The 22,406-nt window shown below is 43.2% G+C and overlaps 1 protein-coding gene across 13 annotated transcripts in view; it reads left to right on the top strand.

Moving 5' to 3' along the window:
• Positions 1-4,038: 4,038 nt before the first annotated feature.
• Positions 4,039-22,406, top strand: part of CCNJL (cyclin J like) — a 49,637-nt gene continuing 31,269 nt past the window's right edge. For 5 of the 13 annotated variants that reach the window (XR_005583536.1, XR_005583537.1, XM_039483865.1 and 2 more), the window contains exons 1-3: positions 4,399-4,584; positions 5,380-5,492; positions 21,763-21,973. Coding sequence is in view for 11 of the 13 variants with exons in the window: in XM_039483865.1 (XP_039339799.1) it covers positions 5,415-5,492; positions 21,763-21,973 (289 nt within the window). In the remaining 2 variants the exon portion in view is untranslated. Of the gene's footprint in view, positions 4,233-4,259; positions 4,297-4,398; positions 4,585-4,905; positions 5,206-5,379; positions 5,493-21,762; positions 21,974-22,406 lie in introns of those variants that run through there. The other 8 variants (XM_039483862.1, XM_039483856.1, XM_039483859.1 and 5 more) reach the window with 8 other exon arrangements.

Genomic DNA, 22,406 nt, shown 5'->3' with positions numbered 1-22,406 from the left:
CACAGCCTCACCCATTAGAATTCCTACTTGGAAATAAAAAATTTTCATATGGTTTTGACTGGGAACTAGATTTGGGAATAAACTAATGGGTGCATTGATTTATTGGTTGCCGGAACTACTGGCTAGGAGGAAGACCAGTAGGGTAGAAAGCTAATAAAGTTAAAGGATTATAATGCAATCAATTGCAATTTCTATTAGGGTATAAATAAAATCACAGCTCCCTAGATGTGGGGTCTGAGGAATAGATCCCAGCTGCCTGAATATGGAACTCTAGGTCCTATGGATAGAACCCCATTCCCTTGGATAGGGAACATTGCACTAGGGCTATAAACCCAGGCCTCAACTGTGGTTGCCATCTGTATGATGTACAGTGTTGTTGTAGCTGTATTGGTCACAAGATCAGAGAGACAAAAAGGGACCAACTTCTGTTGGTAAGAGAGATAAGCTCTGGCACTAATTCAGGTCAGCTCTGTGTAAGAGCTCTGCTTACATTCAAAAGCTTGTCTATCTCACCAACAGAAGTAGGTCCAATAAGAGATATTACCTCACCCACCATCTCTCTGAAATGTGGAACAATCCCACCTCTCCAAGCTCAAAGAGAGCCAAAATCCTTATGTTATTGCTCTATTAGCACCGAAGGTGCCCACATGTAATCAGGACCCCTGTGTGTTTGGCATTATTAAAACCCAAAAACCTGTATAATACCACCCACCTCATATATAACAATTTTCATCAGGAGATTTCAAAGCACATTATAATGGAGCCAAGTACAACTATTCCTATTTTACAGATGGGAAAACAGACAAATCCAGGCTGGAGATAGAGATTTTCCCTTACAAGCTCTCTCTCTCTGTCTCTATCCTGCAGCCTATGGAAAACTTCCCCAAGTTAGGAACCATAATTCAAAGCTTACCACTTCTGTTGATATTTTTCATATACTTCATAACCCTTATTATTGAGCAAGCCTTCTTGGTCAGGGATTCCTCTTTTGCAGAGGGGTCACTGACCAACTAGAGAACCCCTTCATGGCCAGGTCTAGGGTCTCTTCAGCTCTAGCACTCTCTAGCAACAGCCACTCAGAGCATGCAGTTTGTTCCTTCTCACCACTCAGCCACCCCTACTAGGTCACTTGTATTCCCACCCCTTCCAGATGAATTAAAAAGTAAATCCAACTGCTCAACATTTTATGCCAGGTCTTCAACTACATTCTGCATCAGGAGAGCTTCCCATCCCTTTCCCTGGGGGTAGGTAGGGGAACCCAGGCCCTCCCACTCTGGGTTTCAGCTCAAGGACTATGCTAAGGTCAGCTCCCTCAGATGTACTGCTACATCCTTTGGCTTCTTTAACTTCTTACCTTCACATACCTCCAGGCTCCTCTCAAAGAGCATCTCATTCTAGAGGTTCCAGGTACTTACACTATTTCCTTCCAAACTGTACCTAGTGCCAAATCCTTCTCAGGTTACCTAATACCAACTTACCTCTGGCTGAGCTGCAGCCTTTTATCCCAACGTTGCAGCTTGTTAGTCAAATAATTAGCCACAGTTGGAAAAATAGTTGCTCTGAGTCAATCCATTAAGTAGCTGTTGCAGTACAGGATCTATACAACCCATTATACTCCCCTCTTAAACAATTTCTAGTCTCTCCACTTTCAGATAAGGCCAAGATTCTCAAAGGTATTGCGACACATAACTCCCATTTATTTCAGTGGGAACTAGGCACCTAAACACTTTTGAGGAACCAGGTCAAGGTAACATCAGATAGAGCTGGGATTAGAAGCTAGATCCCTAGCCACACTGCTCCAGAAAGAAGCTATAGGGTGGTTATCTGGCCTTTGACCACCACTCTCATCCCATGCTACCTTCCCTGAACCAGAAATGGCAACTGGGAATCACGACACCCAACATTCTACTCTTATCTAGCACAGCAGCTCCTAAACTATATTGGTTCATGTACCATCTTCTTCAAAAATTGTTGTGAAGTGAATTGATGAAATATCAAGCTCACATACCACAGCACAGTTTAGGAATGCCTGGTCTAGCAAACAGTTTTGTAACACACTGGAAAAGGATGACACAACAACTATATCAGCTGACCCCTATAGTGTCTAATAACCTACTTCTGCTGTCAGTTGCTCATTTAGCTTAATTAGTAGGTGTCTATGCTGTGATTTTGAAGGTCCCGGGTTTAAACCAAACTGATGAATCATGTGAGAAAAATAATAGTTAATCATATAATTAAAGACCTATTGAGAAGGAAAATGATGAATTAAGGCTGCCATATGTAACATTAATTCTAATATCTCCATTTTGAGTGCTTGACGTTGCAACCTTCATATTCTGTTAACATAGATAGATACACAGATACTTGGCTTTTTTTTTTTAATCTATATCTATGCTTCCCTCTTAAATTAACATTTATGCACTGCAGAGCTCTTAACCTGGAGGTTACAAGTTTAAACCCAGCCCTGGTCAGCAGGGACTAAAATATGTTCTAATCTAATGGATATTTAGTGGCCCTTATATGAGCTGAATTTGAAGGATCTCAGTTCCAGTTCTCACATCACAAACTGACCACTATGCTTTGCACTAATCAGCTGTGTGACCCATGAACCTTTTGGTACCACCTGGGAGAGGGGATGAATAGAGTTTTACAGGGATCTTCCGAGTTGTATATATTTATAATATTTCACTAAAGGGTGGCATGGGAGGTCTCTACCAAGAGCCAGTACACCATTAGTGGTCATAATCACTGGGAAATGTATGGATGGGTAGTACCTAATGCAGTGGTGGGCAATCTGTGGCCCGTGGGTCGCACGCAGCCCGTCAGGGTAATCCACTGGCGGGCCGTGAGACAGTTTGTTTACATTGATCGTCTGTAGACACGGCTCCCCGCATTTCCCAGTGGCCATGGTTCACCATTCCAGGCCAATGGCAGCTGTGGGAAGCAGCGGCCAGCACATCCATACGGCCTGTGCTGCTCCCTGCAGCTCCCATTGGCCGGGAACGGCGAACCACGGCCACTGGTAGCTGCGGGCGGCCATGCCTGAGGACGGTCAATGTAAACACTGCCTCACAGCCTGCCAGCAGATTACCCTGATGGGCCATGTGGGGTTGCCCACCACTGACCTAAGGAGTACTATCTGTACTGTGTATCTATACTGAAAATTATGTTCTTAAGGCAGGTAACCAGGAGGTGACATGTCATAGACAGGTTCCTTTCAAACAGGGAGTAACAGATGCTTATCTCCCTGCCTGGTCATGTGTGTATGGGGCATTGTATGTCTCCCAGTGGATGCCTGCTTGCATACTGAGCTTTCATTGTGTGTGGAGGGAAAGTTTCTAGCCTTCATGCATCCCAAAAAAGCACCAAAACATGAGCCCTAAAGTCTCAAAAACCAGAAGGCATATAAAGAGCCCAACATTTATTACAGGGGTCGGCAACTTTTCAGAAGTGGTGTGCCGAGGCTTCATTTATTCACTCTAATTTAAGGTTTTGGGTGCCAGTAATACATTGTAATGTTTTTAGAAGGTCTCTTTCTATGTCTATAATATATAACTAAACTATTGTTGTATGTAAAGTAAATAAGGTTTAAAAAATGTTTAAGAAGCTTCATTGAAAATTAAATTAAAATGCAGAGCCCCCCGGACCGGTGGCCAGGACCTGGGCCGTGTGAGTGCCACTGAAAATCAGCTTGTGTGCCGCCTTCGGCACACGTGTCATAGGTTGCTTACCCCTGATTTATATGATAAAAATTTCATGAATTTAAAGCCAACTTCATAATGGGGAGAGGTGCTAACCCTGGCTTCTGAATGGTTGTGGCTGGCAAAAGAGTGGCATGGCAGAAGCTTGTCCTGCTGCCCACTTTACTCCCCAGACGGTCAAGCCAATGCCTTCATAAAATGTATGATTAGATGCAAATTATTTGCAAATATGTACATTAGGTCACCGCATGATTTGCATAAGACATTCATACACACACACACCCAGGCAAGGGGCTTGGTGACCCTGGTGCGGAGAGCACTGCTGCAAGCACGTGGACCCCCGGTTCCTGAGCCCCAGCAGCACGCGCCACCTTCCCGCGGGACACCCTCTGCCCGGGGCGCCCGCCGCCCGAGCCAAGCCACGCCTCACCTGCCCCTTCCCCTAGCCTCACCGCGCAGGGGGAGGAAACTACAGTCCCCAGAGTCCTTCGGGGCGGAGGCATGGCGCCTGCGTGGTGCGCGGCCGGTGTGGTAATCCCCCGCGAGCGCTGCTGCGCTCCCATAGAGTGTCGGCAGCGGTAGCCTGCTGCGGGGAGTGGGTGCAAGAGAACAACGGGGGAGGCTGGAGGGGTTGGGTGCTCTAAGGGGGGGTGGCGGCACCAGTGTCTATTTTCCCATGCGTGGTGCACCCTGGGGTGGGGGATGTGTGCATCCAGCTCCCGTCTTTCCCTCCGACTTTTAGCGCCAGGGGCTGCCGGGGTCTGATTTTTCCCTCTTGGCTGCAGTGTTCGCACTGCTGCTGTAGCAGCACCCGCAGGATGTTGGAGTAGGACAAAGGCTGCTGATCAGAGTGTGTGAGGCAAAGAGGAGGCAGCCAGCGAAGGTAACACACGTTGCATTTTTCAGGGTCCTGAAGTTGTGTAGCGTTGTTAATTAAAAGGAAAAAAACCCAGAATCTGCAGGCTGGAATTGCACATTGGAAGGGTATTAAAACCCCCCGTGTGACTGCGTTACACAACCAGCTGGGGGAAGGGCTAGATCCAGTTGATGTAAAGTCAATTACGGGGCACTTCTTCCCACCTGATGAAATCAGGGTAAAAAGTCCCCCAGGATTTCTCTAGCTGGGACTCATTCCTCCCGTTCTCTGTCTCTCCTCCCGTCCTCTCATCCTGTCTCCCGCCCCCATTAAAAAAAACAAAAACCTTTATCTGGGAAAGGCAGTTAGGAGGAAGCCTTTGGTAGCCTAAAAATGGGAAAATAAGGGTGTCTGAGAGTAGAGGCACCACTGGTTTGTTTTATGGGAAGGAAGCAACAGTGTAAGAAACACTTCTGCTATTGGAGAAGCTCTCTGAATTTTTAAGTGATCCCGAGGACAATGCTGCACCGAGATGTTTTTGGAGCAAAACCCCTTTGGAAGGATTTGGTAGAGTCCTACAACTGGCAAAACCTACAGGTCACAATCTGATCAGAAGTTTGGTGGCCTTATGATGATCCTGAATAACTGGTATTTTTGTCTCTTTGAAACAAGCTGAACAGTGATTGTTTTCAAGTGGTTTATTTCTAGAGAGTGTTGTCAATCTGACGGCAAGTAACTATCACTAAAACATCTAGGAAAAACTGATGGCACTGGATTGATTTGTATGAGCTGCTTGATTTATTTGGTTTGTTTCCTTTCCAGCAGAGTTACAAAATCCCTCTCTTCCACACCTTTGGATGGGAAGAATGAGGATGGAAGAGCAGTGGTGGAAAGGGGAGCTGGCAGCAGACATTCATCAAACTCTGAGAATGAAGGTTGGACTTTAATTCCCTTTTCTCACCTTCCCCTGTTTGTTTTCGATTCAGCAAAAATGCTTTGGCACCCCCTCAAGTATTATAAGGAAAACAAATGTTAAAGCTCTAAATTGTCATAGAATCAGAATATCAGGGTTGGAAGGGACCTCAGGAGTAACTGTCTTCACCAATTCAGTTAATCAAAGAAGAATCTACACTGAACTCTGTCCTATAAAAATACTTTAATCATAATTTACAGTCTACAAAAACCTATTTACAGGCTAAAAATATCTGCTGGCTTTTGTTCAGCAGTTTTAATTCAGGCAAGCTGGTGATGATACAGTGTGTTAAATAAAAAGTGGGTACTGTTGCTGTGCTGCATGCAATCAAAAGATCTTAAGGTCTGAAGAAGTAACTCTACTTGTTTTCAAACAAAAACAGCTTGAGAGGCAATTTTACTACAGACACTTGTTTCTTGGCAGACTGCAGAGGAGTTGTGAGATAACAGTACAAATGCTGGCTGTAATTGTCTGCTTTGATAAAGCTAGTACTGCATCTACATGTGTGCTCCTAAAGAAGAAGAAGAAAAATCTTTGATATTAAAATACCTAAATGAGCAATATTTGGGCAGTATTTGAAGGGATTTATTGCTGTGCTTTGTCTTGTCCTCTTAATTTAAAAAAGCTCTTGCTTTGAGCCGCTAGAAATAGCAGCATTGTCTATTTACATGTTGCATTTCCTTAGGTACACTTCAAACATTAAAGAATTGCTAAATACATTTAGCTGGGTAACATGAAAGAGAGATCACAGCAAAGATTAACTATCTGCACTTTACTCCTTTTCAAGTTACCCTTAACAAAATTAACACTTTGGATATTCTACTACTCTTGTCTCTCCAGCAGGCATTCAACAATAAATTACATCAGGTGACTTAATCGTTATCAGGTCTTGGCAAGTTTGTTTGTTCTCATGCTATTATTATTTAGGGACAGGTCCTTCTGATTCTGAAATGGGGTGGGGGCGATAATTGATGCAAGTAAATCTAGATCAACAGCTGTTTCTTTTCTTACAAAAGAAAATACTGAACTTGTTTATGAAGTTACTTAAAACTAATTTTCTTGTATCAGCCATCTAGTTCCTTATGAAATTGACAAAGTAAATAATAGGCTCTTATTAGGCAATTGAGTTTTACCACATTAATTTTCATGCAAAAAGACTTCGATGACCACTGAATTCTATTTGGTCAGAAAGATTTTTTTTTTTTTTTTTTTTTTACTGAAACCAACACTATTTGCCTTGTCAATTTCTTCTGAGGCCTGCATAATTTCTTTGCCATGTTTTACCTCTTGTATATGTGGCTTAGAATTTGTCTTTAGCAAGTGCATACTTCAGCCTACTTTTGGGACATGGTTACATTGGACTATCCTACAATGCTAGAATTTTGTTGTTCATGTGCACACATAGATGCCAGTTGCTATGACAGGAATAGGCCTGGTTGTTTGAATTTTCAGGTGAAGCTGAAAAGAGGGAAAATTGGTTTGTACTTTTCTTTTTGCTACTTTATTAATAAGAAAGGCCGGAACTGTGCGTATTTATGTTCTTGCATTAGAAGTTCAGGTCCTGCCTAGCTTGGAAGATTCTGGTTAAAGAATGCAATGATATTTAAGAGCTCAGAGTATGAGTGTATTGAGAAAGAAAAGGACTGTCATGGTGTACAATTTGTTGTCTTTTTGTTAATGCCTTTAACGTTTTAGAAAAATGAATCCTTGAAACAAATGAGAGACAGTAAAACACTGTCGTTCAGCATAACCAGCAAGATGAGAGTTGAGATATATGATATTAAAGTGGAAAAAATACGCATAAACCCCTCCCCTCAAAACCCTTCAGGCTTTCCTTATACATAGTAAAGAAACAAAAGAAGAGGATGCAAGCCCAGGCTTTTTTCTTTTTTAAATTGCAAATTTCCCTTCAAGAGAAATCTAAATGCGGGATTCGTAAACCCTGCAGTATTGAGGATGTGATGTCGCCTGCTCATGCTTTTGAGGTGGGAGTTTGGAAGAAATCCTTCCTTTTTAATAAAAATAAAAATAAATAAAAGTAATTAGATTTAGCATGTTTCTAGTCAAATAGAAGAAGGACATCTGATTTTGTTCTGGAAGAATACTGTGCATTTAACTAATTAGCTTTCAGTGATGGGGAAATCTGCAACAGCAGCACAGAACAAAAAAAGCATAAATATTGTTCTGCTTTTCTATGTCTACAAGATTGCTGAGAGTCCTAGTGGTATATTATGGTGCTGTGCTGTAGAAAATGGTAAAGCAGATGGTGTTGCCCACAAAACAAAGCTTTTTTTTTTTTTTCTTGATCTCTACTGAGGGGTTTTCTAAACACTTTCAGTGCTGTCGTCTGGCCCAGCATGTTAATCTGGTCATGGATGGGGTGTAGGGGAGGGAAGAACACACCAACAGATTAGCCTTGGTCTAAGCAGGTGAGTCTGAAACACAAACAAGGTTGTATTTGGCACTAGGGAAAAATACACTTTATGTAGCCCATGACTTGCAGTGCAAATTTCTTGGCAGACTGTCCCCTCTTCAGAAGAACATACTTAAAGTTTGTATTTAATGCAGAGAAGAAATTTCCCATTTCAGCAACATAAGGATTTCTGAAGGAAAGTTTCTGAAATTTTTTAACTTGTTTTAAAACAAGACACGTGGAGATCATTTTAATATTAAACCTAACTGAGCCTTCCTTTGGAGGGTATGGGTATAAAACCACAAACATTTGTAAGGGTGGTGGCATAATATAGCTGTGTCCATACTATACATAATGTGCAAAAACCTGAAATTACTGTACTCTGAGGATAATTAGGGCCTCTGAAAGCTGGTGTTACTGCATGAAGGAGTCCAGTCCATGCTGTATGTTAACTGTACATAATGAATGCAGTGGGCTTGAGGGCAGGCACCTAATGTACATAGAAGACTTCAGGTGTGCTAGTGTAAATTGTGTTTAAAGGTGCTGGGAAGCTTTTTGCTGTAGAGATGGGGTGCTCATAAATCAAAGAAAATAAATCCCTTAAGTTGGCATTCTACGTTGGTTGGCTGGTCAAGAAGCAGTATTGTGGTTGCTATGGAGGTAGCTTCTGATATATCTTGCTAGGCTACGCAGGTGTTGAGTGTGCTGGCCAGATCCAGAACACTTGTAAGCACATGACTAGTCTGAATTCAAAGTACAGTACAAGTTTAATGGCTTCTCTGTTTGGGTCAGAATATTTAAGTCTTGCAGGATTGTGCCATGGAGGACTGCTCGAGGAGGTCCCTTCTGACCTTAAAGTCTATGAGTCTATGAGGTGGAAGGGCACTAGTGGAGTAGAAGGCAGAGCCTGCCCTGCAGTCTTCAGTGTTCTCTTCTACCCTGTTCATCAGCAGTACTGTAACAGGAGGGTTGATGCCCATGATGACCTTTAGGTAGCCTAGAGCCTGTGCAGTGGTCGTCAGTGGTGGAGGGACGTCCTGCTAGCAGGCTGACTTGCATTTTAAGTCATTCAGCTTTCAAGAGGTTTTTGGGACCTACCAAATGGATACGATGTCATAGAAATTGGCCTTCTGACGCTTCAGTTCTATGTAAACGTGTACCTCTGCTTTAGCAGGAATAAGTACTCTAGAAACAGAGAGAGTTTAAACAGCAAGTCAGCATTTTTCCTTGCATACAAGTGCTAAAACAGAGAAAAAAATTATTTAGAACATGGTCTGAGATTGTTTTGGAAACAGAGTTCTGAGTTGTCCTCCAGCCCCCAGTGTTTGTGGTATGTTGGCTTTCTTCCTTCCAGGATATGCACATTTCCTACAATTTAAAAGTACTCAGTAGATCTGCTTGTATTTCCTCCTTTATTCACCTCTTACATGGCTTCTCAAAGCAATGTGAGTAAGAGCAGGGCTGAATTTCACAAAGCCCATTGAGCGTGCAAGCTTTAAGAGTTTGTATTGTAACTTAATCCTTCAAAGGCCGTCTTAATTGCTTTGCCAATGAGTGGTCTGTGGGCTTTCCAGCCAGGTGGATAGTTGAACAGAGCTGGTGCCTTCTGCTGAAAACAAACAGTTCTGTGCCTCTACATTTTTACAGTGTCTGGCGGGATAGATATTTCCTCTAGGTAAAAGTTACTCCCCCAGCTAACAGATAACCCTGATGGTAATAAAACAAGTTGTCAGAAGTACAGCAAGCAACAGGTTTATGGTCTCCATTCTTCAGTAAAAACAACCCACCCCCACCTTTCTCCCACTGAATGGGGGGAATGTTTCCCTGTGTTCTTTACATGCATTCTCTGCATCCCTTAAACACTTGGCTTCCCTGTTCTATTAATTAAGCAAGATTTTACTAAAAATGAGGCCACAGTAATTTCATCATTTCAATTCTGTATCCTCTTAAATCCACTATTGACTTTTTACTCCTTACCTAATGTTATTTGATAGGTGCTTTTTCAATAAATTACAGGTGCTTGGCACAGATAATTGAATTCAGCATTGTACAAACATCACAACTAAGTAAATCAGGCAATTGCATTTTCTTTTTTTTTTCTTTTCTTTTCTTTTTTTCCTTTTTTTTTTTTGGTCCAAGCGGGTAGTGGGACATTGCAAAAAGCAATGTAACTTTTCCAGATCTTGAAAGCAAAATCTAGAGGAGGATTTCCGGGATCCAGCATGTCTCTGAGACGCAATTTATCTCTTCTGTTCATCTTGATGAACTGAAAAAATGTTAACATTTGCTTTTAACGTGCCCTTCTAGTTTAAATCAGTTGTAAAATAAAAGTAGGCATAACCAGCAGCGAGCAACTCATTGCGTTAAGGCCTCTAAAGGGATTGTCGGCCCAGCAACAAAAATGTAATCTGTCCACTTTAAAAACTCCAGCTTTTGAAAGTTGTAACAATAGCATTACTGGTTGCTAGCTTTAGTTTGCTTATAGTATAGATGGCACCATGTGTATGGAGCTGAAAGGAACAGGTGTCCTAATAAAGTACATGGTTATTCATGATCTCTCTTCTTTCATCTTTCCTCAAAGTTGGAATTTCAGTTTTCACACTCCTTTCTCTGATCCTGCCTCAGATTAGCTGCTGAGCATTTGAATAATTTAAACCGAGGAAGGAGAATTTAATGAAACATTCTCTAAAATACCAAAGTGGAACACATGAAGTAGTGGATTTTTAAACACAGTAGCAATTAAACTGTCCTTTGAAATTAGAATGTTTGGTAATACTGTGATTAAAAATGCCTGCTGTGGAGTGCATTCAAGCACAAATACCTCCTCTTACATAAGAAGTGTGCTAACGCCTGTCTATCGTCTTTAGTAGGCTGCAAAAAAATAATTTTTTGAATGTCTGAGCAGTGGAGTCTGCAGTTTTAACTGCATATATTGAAAGGCATTGTCAGAGGGCAGAAATCTGGCAGTACAGTACAAATATGAAGTGAAAAACATGATATAGGTTGAATTTGGGGTAGTGCGGATGCAAATCGACGGTATTGGCCTCCGGGAGCTATCCCAGAGTGCTCAATTGTGACCGCTCTGGACAGCACTTTGAACTTTGATGCACTAGCCAGGTATGCAGGAAAAGCCCTGGGAACTTCTGAATTTCATTTCCTGTTTGGTCAGTGTGGCGAACTCAGCAGCACAGGTGACCATGCAGTGCCCCCAGAATCGTAGAGTGTAGAATGTTTCTGCGGTTCTCCTATCATCTCCATCCCTGAGTTTATCGCAGATTAGAAGGCAAAAAAACCGCACTCACGATGACATGTTTTCCGAACTCATGCAGTCCTCCCGCACTGATAGGGCACAGCTTATTGCATGGAGGCATTCGGTGGCAGAGGCCGGGAAAGAATTAAGTGAGCACGAAGAGCTGAGGCTAATGGAGAGCAAATGGACATGATGAAGCATCTGTTGGAGCTGCAAGAAAGCCAACAAGAGCACAGACCCCTCACTGCTTCCACTGTAGAACCGCCTACCCTCCTCCCCATGTTCCATAGCCTCCTCACCCAGATGCCCAAGAACATGGGAGGGAGGCTCCGGGCACCCAGCCACTCCACTCCAGAGGATGGCCTAAGCAACAGAAGGCTGTCATTCAAACAGTTTGATTTTTAGTGTGGCTACAATAAGCAATGTAGCCTTGTCCGTCCCTCCTCCCCCACCCCACCCCACCTTGTCTGTTATCTCTTTTTATTTATTAATTAAAAAAAAAAAAGAGAGAGAGAGAACGCATGGTTTCAAAACAATAGTTACTTTATTTCGAAGTGGGGAGGGTGGTTGTCTTACAGAGAATTAAAATCAGCAAAGGGGGTGGGTGTGTGTTTCTCCTTGATGCAAACAACGGTCACACCAAAGCCTGGCCAGTCATGAAACTGGTTTTCACAGCCTCTCTGATGTGCAGTGCGCCTTGCTGTGCTCTTCTAATTGCCCTGTTGTCTGACGCGAAATGATTGTCTGCCGTTGCTTTCATGGAGGGAGGGGCGACTGACAACGTACCCAAAACCACCCGCAACAATGTTTTTGCCCCATCAGGCACTGGGAGCTTAACCCAGAATTCCAGTGGGTGGTGGAGACTGCGGGAACTGTGGGATATACCGCTGTGTAAGTTGATGCTAGCCACGGTAGTTAGGACGCACTCCACTGACTTAATGCGCTTAGTGGGGACATACGCAATCGAATGTATAAAATCGACCTAATTTCCTAGTGTAGACGACATACCCTGAAGGACTTTCAATTAGGAAAATACCTTAATCTGTAAGTCTGATGTGGAGTTGAGAGCAGTGCTTAATTTGTAATGAAAAAGATGCCGGGGCTCAAGCAATTAGGTGCTGGGGCTCAAGCAATTTTTTTACATTCAGAGTTGATGCAGCAACCAGAGGTGCCCGGGGCTCAACCCTGGCTAGCCCTGGCGCAAATTAAGCCCTGATTTACAGACATAAACATGGAACATCCCTCTTCCAATAATGCCATTTGAAGTCAGTTGACAAGAACCACGTGTTTGCATGAGTAAAGTTTGTTTGGTTTTTTGGGTTTTTTTTGAGGTGCTTCTAAGTTTGTCTTCTAGGTAGCTTTTAAATAAATAGAGCTTGTCTGACCTATTTTTAAAACTGGTAGGTGCATGCAGTAATATTTGTCATTGCTTACTGGGTACGGGAAATTCTGGTGTACTCCGCTTAGGCCTGGTCTACGCTGGGGGGGGGGGCGGGGGTCGATGTAAGATACGCAACTTCATCTACAGGAATAGCGTAGCTGAAGTCGACGTATCTTATTTCGACTTACCTCCTGTCCTCACAGCGCGGGATCGATGGCTGCGGCTCCCCCGTCGACTCCTCTACCACTGCTCTCTCGGGTGGAGTTTTGGAGTCGGGGGGGGTGGGCACGTTCGGGGATCAATAGATCGATCGCTACCCGCCGATCCAGCAGGTAGTCTGGACGTGCCCTTAGAACAAGTTGTGTACTCTTCAAAAGGAAGTCTCTGCCATCTCTTTCAATTGTAGGAGAGTGTTGGTGGTGCTGCTTAGAATCATATTTTTATATAGTTCTATTGACATTTGAGTGGCACACTTCACAAATCACCAAGGGTAGTTTGAACAATATCTTGCACACAACCTTATCCATTATTAGACTCTGTTGAAGGAGGGAGAATGTTGGCCCGTATGCTTGTCAAAAAGTGCCATGGGATCTTAAATTTCAAGAGACCTGCATTTTGACATCCTGTTTAAAGGATAACACTAATAGCTTAGTGTCTCTCCCAGTCTTGTGCTTAAATGAGGGTAATGGGGATGAACCCAGGTCTGTTATGAGACTCTACCCCCACAGTCTTCTAGAACTTTGCTTAGTTAGAAATGGGGGGTGGGGAGAATACTGATAAAACTTGCTTAATGAAACTGGAAGACTCTTATTTAAGTTTTAAGCTATATTAATAATGTTTCACTGCCACTTGAGCCCCATCTATTCTATAACAAATAGGTGACCTAGTTGTAAAAGTTATAGCTAAAAGTTAAAGTGTAGAGCGTATCTAATTGTGGCCCCATAACAAGGTTAAAACCCAGACTGTCCCCCTAACATGGTTAGAACCCATCTGCACTACAGCTTTGAAGTGATATAGCAGTAGCGTAGTTGGAGTCTGATGCAGACAAGGGCAAAACATGGTCTTTTGGAGGGATTTTCATGCACATTCCTGTCCTCTGACCAAACACATCCTGCTAGTTCAGTGGTGGGCAACCTGTGGCCCGTCAGGGTAATCCGCTGGTGGGCCGCGAGACAGTTTGTTTACATTGACCATCGACAGGCACGGCCCCCCGCAGCTCCCAGTGGCCGCAGTTCACCGTTTCCGGCCAATGGGAGCTGCGGGAAGTGGTGCAGGCCACAGTGATATGCTGACCGCTACTTCCTGCAGCTCCCATTGGCCGGGAATGATGAACCGCGGAGCTGCGAAGGGCCGTGCCTGTGGATGGTTAATGGTGGCTCACCAGCAGATTACCCTGATGGGCTGCTTTTGGCTTGTGAGCTGCAGATTGTTCACCACCGTGCTAGTTCCTTCTGAAGTGTCATTGATCTGTCAGTTATCTCTACCTCCTCCCGGTGGGTGGGTGGTTTGCATAATCTCTGAATTGTGACCAGCAAAGTCCAAAAGCTTCAACTGTAACCCACTAACAAGCTTTCATAAACATGGTATCTGACTCTTAACCTTTAATGACCTGTTCACTAAACTACTGCCAACTGTCTAATCGTAGAAACACTTACCAGAACACTTCTGTAAATGTTTTTGTAACTTAAAGGCACAACACTGCAGTTTGTGCAGAAGCTAAAGTTCGTTTCAGTAGGAAATAGCATGCCATCAATTGTAGAGTCACCTCTTGAGTTTGATAGCCCTTTGTAACTAAGCATTCAGACTTCACTTAATATTGAAATACTGGCCAAAAATGGAAAGTTAATTTGGAAGACAGGTAGCTTAGGTTAAATTTAAGGAATATGTGCGTCCCCCCTTAAAATGAACAGAAACAAAAGATCCCTAACTCTTTGAGGTCTTTGTGCTATTCTCCAAACACTTCCTGACAAGAGGATTGTTTATTTAAATAGTGTCAGTTACAAAGGAGTTAACTTTTCACCCCTGACTTTTTGTGCTAATGCTCTATGCAGAAATTGAATTCGAGGAGAGAAAATGAGGACATCTCTCCCAGCTGAGTAAGATAGAAAACAGGAAGAAGTTGAATTGTTGTGAGGGTGAACTTTTAAGGTAACCGTATCTAGGATTTTTTTTCCCCTTACCTGTAAACTATAGGCATTTCTGCTGCTTCTTAATTGGCAACAATCTTACGGTATTTCTTATGACACAGAGATTCTTGTTATAAGAAAACTGAGAATCCAGTGCAATAGAGTATTTACGGAGACATACTGTGCAAAGGAAAAGCCAGCATACAGAGAACTAAAAAAAATTGAAGACTTGTTGGTTGTTGCTGACTCTCTGATTTGAATAAACTATAGGAATTTTTATTATTGGTTTTCAGACCTGGCTTTGGCCCTATGTAGGCTTACGCAACTTTCCACTGGATTAAATAGTATCCTTCAAATATAGTTGCAGTTTCTTTCACAACTACGTTTTAGAAACATAGTGTTGAAACAGTCTTCTTTCAGGTATTGGTTTTCTTAATTTGACTGTCATCAGCAAATGGTAAGTGAGAGATGCTATCCTTGAATTATTTCTGCCTGTCACAAAACGATAGAGGGATCCCGAGAATACTACTGCAAACTTTGTCCACACTAAAACCATTTTGTATATGTGCAAAATAGCTATTCATATGTTAATGATCAGTGTCCTGTTGGTATCTAAATTGACTGCTTTGACAGTTACATTGATTTAATGCTATAGAAAAACAAATTCTGTTATGAGAGCAAGCATCCCAGGTTGTTAGTACATTTGTTGAGAAATGATAGGAGTTTTTCTTGGAAATATTTGTCAATTTTTTTTTTTTAAACAAGCCAGCCTGATGAATTCCATTTTATTTTCTTGAGCAGTGGTTTACTACCTCAACCGTCACATAATCCACTAAATCTTCTGCTCGTATTGAGTCAGTTGCTGGATATTTCATTAATACTTCTAGTATTGGGAGAAAGGGTGGAAGAGGAACATGGCGAAGGAAGGGTGGAAGAGGAGGCAAAGGAACTAAGCATTGGAAATCTTGGATGTTTGATATGTGGGGAAAGTCTAAGAAGCAGATACCTCCACTGGAATAAATCCCTCACTGTTTATCAGGCTTTTTATTGACTACAAATCCAGATGCTCCTTCTCTTGAAGAAGAGGGAAAAGTACCTTGCTCTTCTCTTATTCTGTTACAGTTTGGTCAGTGGTGACAACATTATGGGGCCAGTTCACCACAGAAATGCATTTTGATGCCATTATATAGATGGATCTTCACAATTAAATAAATTTAAGCATGTGGCTAACACTGGTGCAAAGTGAGTCAGTATTACCCCCTTACTACTAAATTTGACACGGTGGTTCTAGAGCTCTGGAGACAAACTTCCTACTGTATTTCTCATTTTATTAACCACTCAGGCACTAGCTCCAGATCTGATTGCAGAAATAAAGACGTGCCTGAGCCCAGACGGTTTGAATTCCATCCTTAGAGCTGTGATAGGCAAGACTTCACGAGACTCCTACTTAACTAAGGGCTGGCCTCCACTGGGAACTTATATCGGCATAGCTACGTCTCAGGGGTGTGAAAAAGCAGCTTTGCCTGCTGCTCTGAAGTGTGGTGCTTGCTGTACACTTATAGACATGGTTGGGTGTTTTCCTGAGACTAGGAATTCTGTGGTGCCTGATGGGCATTTATAAGTACTGTTTGATTTCTTGACTGCTGGTGGGTGTTCTGTAGCAATTAAGCAACTTTGAGTCTCCAAACACAGGATTTTAAAGTTTCATGCACAAAATCAAAGTGCAGACAGAAGCATACAATCTCATACAAATTTCTAACACAATTTAACATGAGTGAAACCTTTTAAAATTACTTCTGAAAAGGAAGTAAACACTTCCTTTTTGTTTTCACAAGTGGCTGTTAGTCCAGTGTAGTCTGTTGTGGCTGAGAAAACCATAGATTGGTGTATGTGAAGCTGTGGTTTCCCTTGCTTTCCTCCAGTGTGGAGTCGTAGGGGTAAGGATGTGGTTCATAATGCCAAGTGATATGTTGGGGAGCAGTGACCATGCAGTTTTCCAGCGACTGCATAGGCTGATTCTGATGTTTGGTCCTGTTAGTCAACCAAGGTCTGCAGTGTTTGGATTTGCTGCCTGAAAAGACCCATTATTATCCTGGTGCATTTCCCTCTCCTTGTTCTGCTGGGACTCCTGGGCCTTTTGCCTGACCTTTTGTTTTGTATTGTTTTTTTCCATGTTTTCAGTCAGATTGTTCCTACAAGCTCCTTGTCCACAGTCTGATGCAGCTCTTTCACTCTTGGCTTGAAAGAGTGCTCAGAAAATTCCTAGCTTGTCTTCTCTCTCCTTCTCATCAGGTCAGGTGTTATGGTGAGCTTAAGGGATGCACCCTTGCCAGAAGTTGCTAATAAAAACAGACATACCATTGGATTTACAGTGACAACGGGAAGGGAAAAGTTTAAAAACTCCCTTCCTTTACTCTCATAAAAACTTCTAATTAGAGTTGTTTATTGACACTTCAGCTTTGGAGCACCTTGGGATAGCATCAGTCTTGAGCTCCTGATGAGTACAGCCTGGTGGAGGAGACTTTCTGTTGCATGAAGCTATAAAATTCGGCCCCCAATTCCATGGCTATGAGTATAGGGCAATGGCAGTGAATACTGGCAGCCCCAGAGTTGTGATTCTTAGATGACATCTCACTCCTAAGGGTCACAAAGGCACAGAGAGCCCAGTTCTTACTGGTGTCCCAAAGTCAGCCTGTTTGTTGTGATGATGCCAGCCAGACTCCTCGCAGAGTGATATGAGTGTCCTATCGTGGAGGAAGAAATAAGGCTGTCATCCCTAGAAACCTGCAGGAGGATCGCAGAGTATTTCCATGAAAGGTTTTCATCAAGCTCTCTCAGGAGGATAAAAAGGGTGTCCCTGTTCACATAAACAAACTGTTCTGCTTAACCCAATAGGGGAATGAAAAGCACATACCAACTCTCCCTCTGTTTGTTGTACCAGTACCTCTCTTGATATGAGCAAAACAATGAAAAGTCAATACCTATGTCTCATGAGCTTGGGGCTGGGTTTGAACATTGTAAGAAAAAATGTATGCACACGCTTACACGAGATTCCTTCCTCTTCATCAGGCTTGTCTGTGTTCACCTGGCAGGACAAGCTAGACCAGGGGTGGGCAAACTACGGCCCATGGGCTGGTTCCGTCCCACCAGGGCTTTGGATCTGGCCTGCGGGCTTGCCAACCCTGTGGTGCCGCGGGCCCCACACCGTTCCCAGAAGCGGCCGGCACCATGTCCCTGCGGCCCCTGGGGGAAGGAGGGCAGAGGGCTTTGTGTGCTGCGCTCGCCTGCAGTCACCGCCCCCTGCAGCTCCCATTGGCTGGGAACACGCGGAGCCCTCTAACCCCACCGCCCTTCTGGAAGCGGCACGGGGCCAGGGCAGGCAGGGAGCCTGTCTTAGCCCTGCTGCATGCTGCTGCCACCCTGGAGCCGCTCCAGGTAAGTGGCACCAGGCTGGAGCCCGCACCCTTCCTGCACCTCAACCCCTTGCTGCACCCCTCCTGCAACCCAACCCACTGCCCTGAGCCTCCTCCCGCACTTGGCACCCCCCCGGCACCCCAACACCCTGCCCTGAGCCCTCTTGTACACCCCACACCCCTCCTGCGCTCCAAACCCTTGTCCTGAGCCCCTTCCGGCACACCGCACCCCTTCCCGCACCCTGCACTCTCCCCCGCATCCCAACCCCCTGCTCCAGCCCTACATTGATGGCCCTGCATGCAGTTTCCGCACCCAGATGTGGCCCTTGGGCCAAAAAGTTTGCCCACCCTTGGGCTAGACTGTGGTGGAGTCTCGAACAGGTCCTGGCTTGTGGCAGGGCTGGAACCCTGAGCTGCATCTTTTTCCTCCTCACTGTTCACAGCAGGGGTCTCTGTCTCAGGCTCCTTGGCGGTAACTACGGTCTGTGGGTGCTGGTGAGGTCTTCACCAAGTATGGGATGCAGCCTGTTGTAAAAGCAGCAGGTCTGTGGCTCAGCACCAGTTCTGTAGTGAAGAATGGGGCATTGTGGGACAGGTGCTGGAGGACAGTTTGTACTGACACGGGTCACACAGTGTCTGCGGTTGACCTATATCAACCTGAATAGGTCACCCATGGTTCCACGCCATTTAGGGAGGTGGTTTGACTGTCACTGTAATGAGGCATTTATGTCAGCTGGAGATTAATTTGAGTATAGACGCATACATAGGTCACCGTGTGTTGACCTAACTTTGTAGTGGAGACCTGCCCTTACTTCTGTAGTGAAGACCTAAGGCCTTGTCTACACTGGAAAGTTTTGCCAATAACTTTCTGGTAAATGCTTTGGTAATCCCAACTGCTCATATGTTGTCTCTTACATCCATTGCTCTTCTATTCTACTGAAAATCAATGTAAAGAAAGTAAAACTTCAATATGCATAGTCAAAAAATTTTCTAGGAAACTGAGTTTTCTTTATATGAAGAAAAACACTGGAAAATTTTGATAGCTGTCTAAGGGAATAAAAGGCTAGAAAAGCAGCCAGGCTTCCTATAAATTACTTGGGTTGGAATAATGGATTATGACTGACTTAAAAAAAAATGAGGGAGGAGGGCTTTTCTTGTGTTGGACAACTCTGTAGATTAAAGAGATTATCTCACCCACATTGTTTTGTATGTGTCCATCTCTCTCTCTCTCGCGCTCTCTCTCTCTCTCTCTCTCTCTCTGTCTGAAAGGATGAACTACTCTTTAATTTTAAAATTGGGGTTTCAATAGCCACAGACTCAAACATTTGGTCTGTAAGTGTATTGGATTCTCTCCTGGACCCAGGTGTAGGTTATATAGATTACCTTAAATCCCAGGATAAAAAAAAATTGCAGACTCAAACGGGTGGGTTTTTTAATTGATATAAAACAATGGGGAAAATGTTTCATTCTCTCTCTTTTTTTATAAATTGTTACTAGTGGGGGATATTTTTATAATCCTTCAGTGAAGGCTGCCCCAGGTTTCAAAGGGCTGCTTTCCTGTCCACAGCATGTGGCTGTTTAGTCCGGAATGTGGTTTGTCGCTGCCTCTTTTTAAAAAGGCCTGAGACTTGATCATCCGTAACAGTACTCTGCTCACTGTCTTTGTAAGCTGCTTTTTAGGTATGGAGTCTTCTTGCACTCCCCCGCACCCCCAAGGCTATAAGCACCCCCCTAAGGCTAATTGTGTCATGGCATTTTCTTCTGATAAGCTGAAGCTCCTGGTGGAATGTCTCCTCTCAGTAAGGAAGAAAGGGATGTTGGGCAGTCACTACCCTGGGTTTGGAGGGTGGTGTCTCTTTGTCCCTATTTTAGTGCTGACAAGTAAAAATTATAAAGCAATTTCATGGTGGTAGGATAGTTATGGCAGGTAAGTCTGCATGTTGGCAGTTAGGCAATGGGGGTTATGAAAGTACCAAGGGATTTCATTACATGTTTTCAGCAAGCCACTGGTTCCTATAAACCAGTGTTCAGCCAAGTGTTAATTGAGGAGAGAGCTTGTACAATGACTAAGGCCTGGTCTCTGCTACAAAGTTAGATCTATTTAATTATGTTACTCGGCACTGTGAAAATCTTCACACCCTGTTAAATTGACCTAAGCCCTGGGGTAGACACTGCTGAGTCCATAGAAGAATTCTTCTGTTGACCTAGGTACTATTTCTTGTAGAGATGGGTTTACTACAGCAGTAAACGAACCCTTCCGTCACTGTAGTAAGTGTGTGTGCTACAAAGCTGCAGCATTTCTAGTGTAGACCTACCCTAGTTGTTAATAGTTGCACCCTAGTGTGCATTTCTTACAAATGCTTCTCTAAGACCTAGTTTACATGCTTTACTTTAGGGGAATAAACTATCCCATTACAAGCATCTTTTTATACCAGTATAACTGTCTCAGCACTTAAGGGGTAGTACATCACTTTCTAAGCAGACACGAAGTGGCACAAACTGGGCAAACAAGCTGATACCGCGAGATGTACACTGTTTTTGACATGGCAGTTTCCCATCCATGGAACATGTATTCCATTCTGATTTGAGCACAGCAAATTCCTCCTTCTTACCTTGTGGCCACATCTAAACTAGGAAAAAGGTCATGTTTAAAAATGTGTTTGGCTGGTCATGGGTAACCCTGGGGTTCACCACACTTCCCCTGTACACTCTGGGTGCAGAAGCCCATTTAAAATCTCGTTAGTTCAGACTTGATCTATTTTACTAGTATAGACCAAGCATGTGATTTTACTTTTTACTTTAATTTTACTTTGCAGTATGGCATTCCCTTCTCCAGATAAAGACAGAACTACATGTGAGGCCTTGATCTTTGAGTAATATAAAAAGTTCACACATGAGATGTGACACAGAAAACATTAGTCAAATAAAATATAGTGGGCTCTCTTAAACTTCTCTTGTACAAAAACACCCCAAATAGTTAAAACTGTAAAGATTTAAATTCTAACCATTCCTCATTATGCTACTTGTGCATTTTTCTCTCCTTGGACAATGGAAATAAACTGCTTCCTTTCTAATCAATGTTCTTTTTGTAGCCTACCAGTATTCTGCAATATTTGGGGTTCTTAACACAATAAAAGAATGCTAGGTCCTTTAAAAAACAAAACTTCTTCCTTGTTCTACAAATTAAAAAGCAAAGTTTAGGTGCTCTCTATGGAATGTGTGTGCATAAATATGAACCCCTATGCCTTAAGAAATATAGTACAGGACGTGACTTTGGTGCAAAATTTGACCTGACAATGTCCCTTTTCAATTATTCTTCATGATCATTTGTCTCTAAGTCTGGATAGTGTTGGAGCTCTCTTTATGGAAAGCAATAACTAGTTATTGCTGGGTTAAACCAGAATTTACAATGCACCAGCAAGTACCTTAACTCTCCTAAGGAGAATGAATGAATGACTCGAACATATTAGAAGTGAATTGACTTTCAAAACATGTTGCCACTAACCCAGCTCTGTGTTCTGAGTAAATCTTATTGCTGTAGTTGCTAAGCACTTACCATAGTAGATGGCGGGTGTTGGTTTGGGCATTCTAGACATTGAAACAAATACTCCTTTTAATACCTCTCTCCCCTCCCGTTGTGTTCTTGTAGGAACTGAAACTGCCTGTCTATAAGGCCCATTCACCACAGATTGGGATGCGCCGCTACTTTACTGACCTCTTGACTGTCCTCAGCAGCCGCTGCAATCTCTGCCCTACGGCACGGCATCTTGCTGTCTACTTACTGGACCTCTTTATGGATCACTACGATATTACTGTGAAGCAACTGCATGTCATTTCGATTGCCTGCCTTCTCCTAGCAAGTAAGTTAACTGCTGCCTATTAACATATTTGTTTTTTTCCTAATCAAGCAGATGGTTGCTTTGTTTATGTAACACACAAGCTGCTATTCTCCATTCAACAGGGGATCATTTTAATGCAAGATATAGCTTCTCCTAGAATTAATCAGTTTGGGCCTGAAATTGTGCAGTGCTTGGCTTCCATAGGGAGCTGGGATCACTCAGTACATTGGAGAATAGGACCTCCTAATATCTGAGCTGAAGGCAGTTACCAAAGCACACTGTGGCAGCTGTATGTGCTTGCCAATATACCTCTGAACCAGCATTACGTGGTTTTAAAGTAGCTTTGTTTAGTAACCAAACTGAAAACAAGTTGAATTGTTAAACTCTTGCATTTCAGGGGAGTCTTTAAGAAGCTATCTTAAAGAATGGGATTTTTAACTTGGCAAAGAAGTTC

This window comes from Mauremys reevesii, linkage group 8, assembly GCF_016161935.1.
Source record: "Mauremys reevesii isolate NIE-2019 linkage group 8, ASM1616193v1, whole genome shotgun sequence".
Taxonomy (NCBI): Eukaryota; Metazoa; Chordata; order Testudines; family Geoemydidae; genus Mauremys; species Mauremys reevesii.
This window is presented reverse-complemented; position numbering and strand designations above follow the sequence as displayed.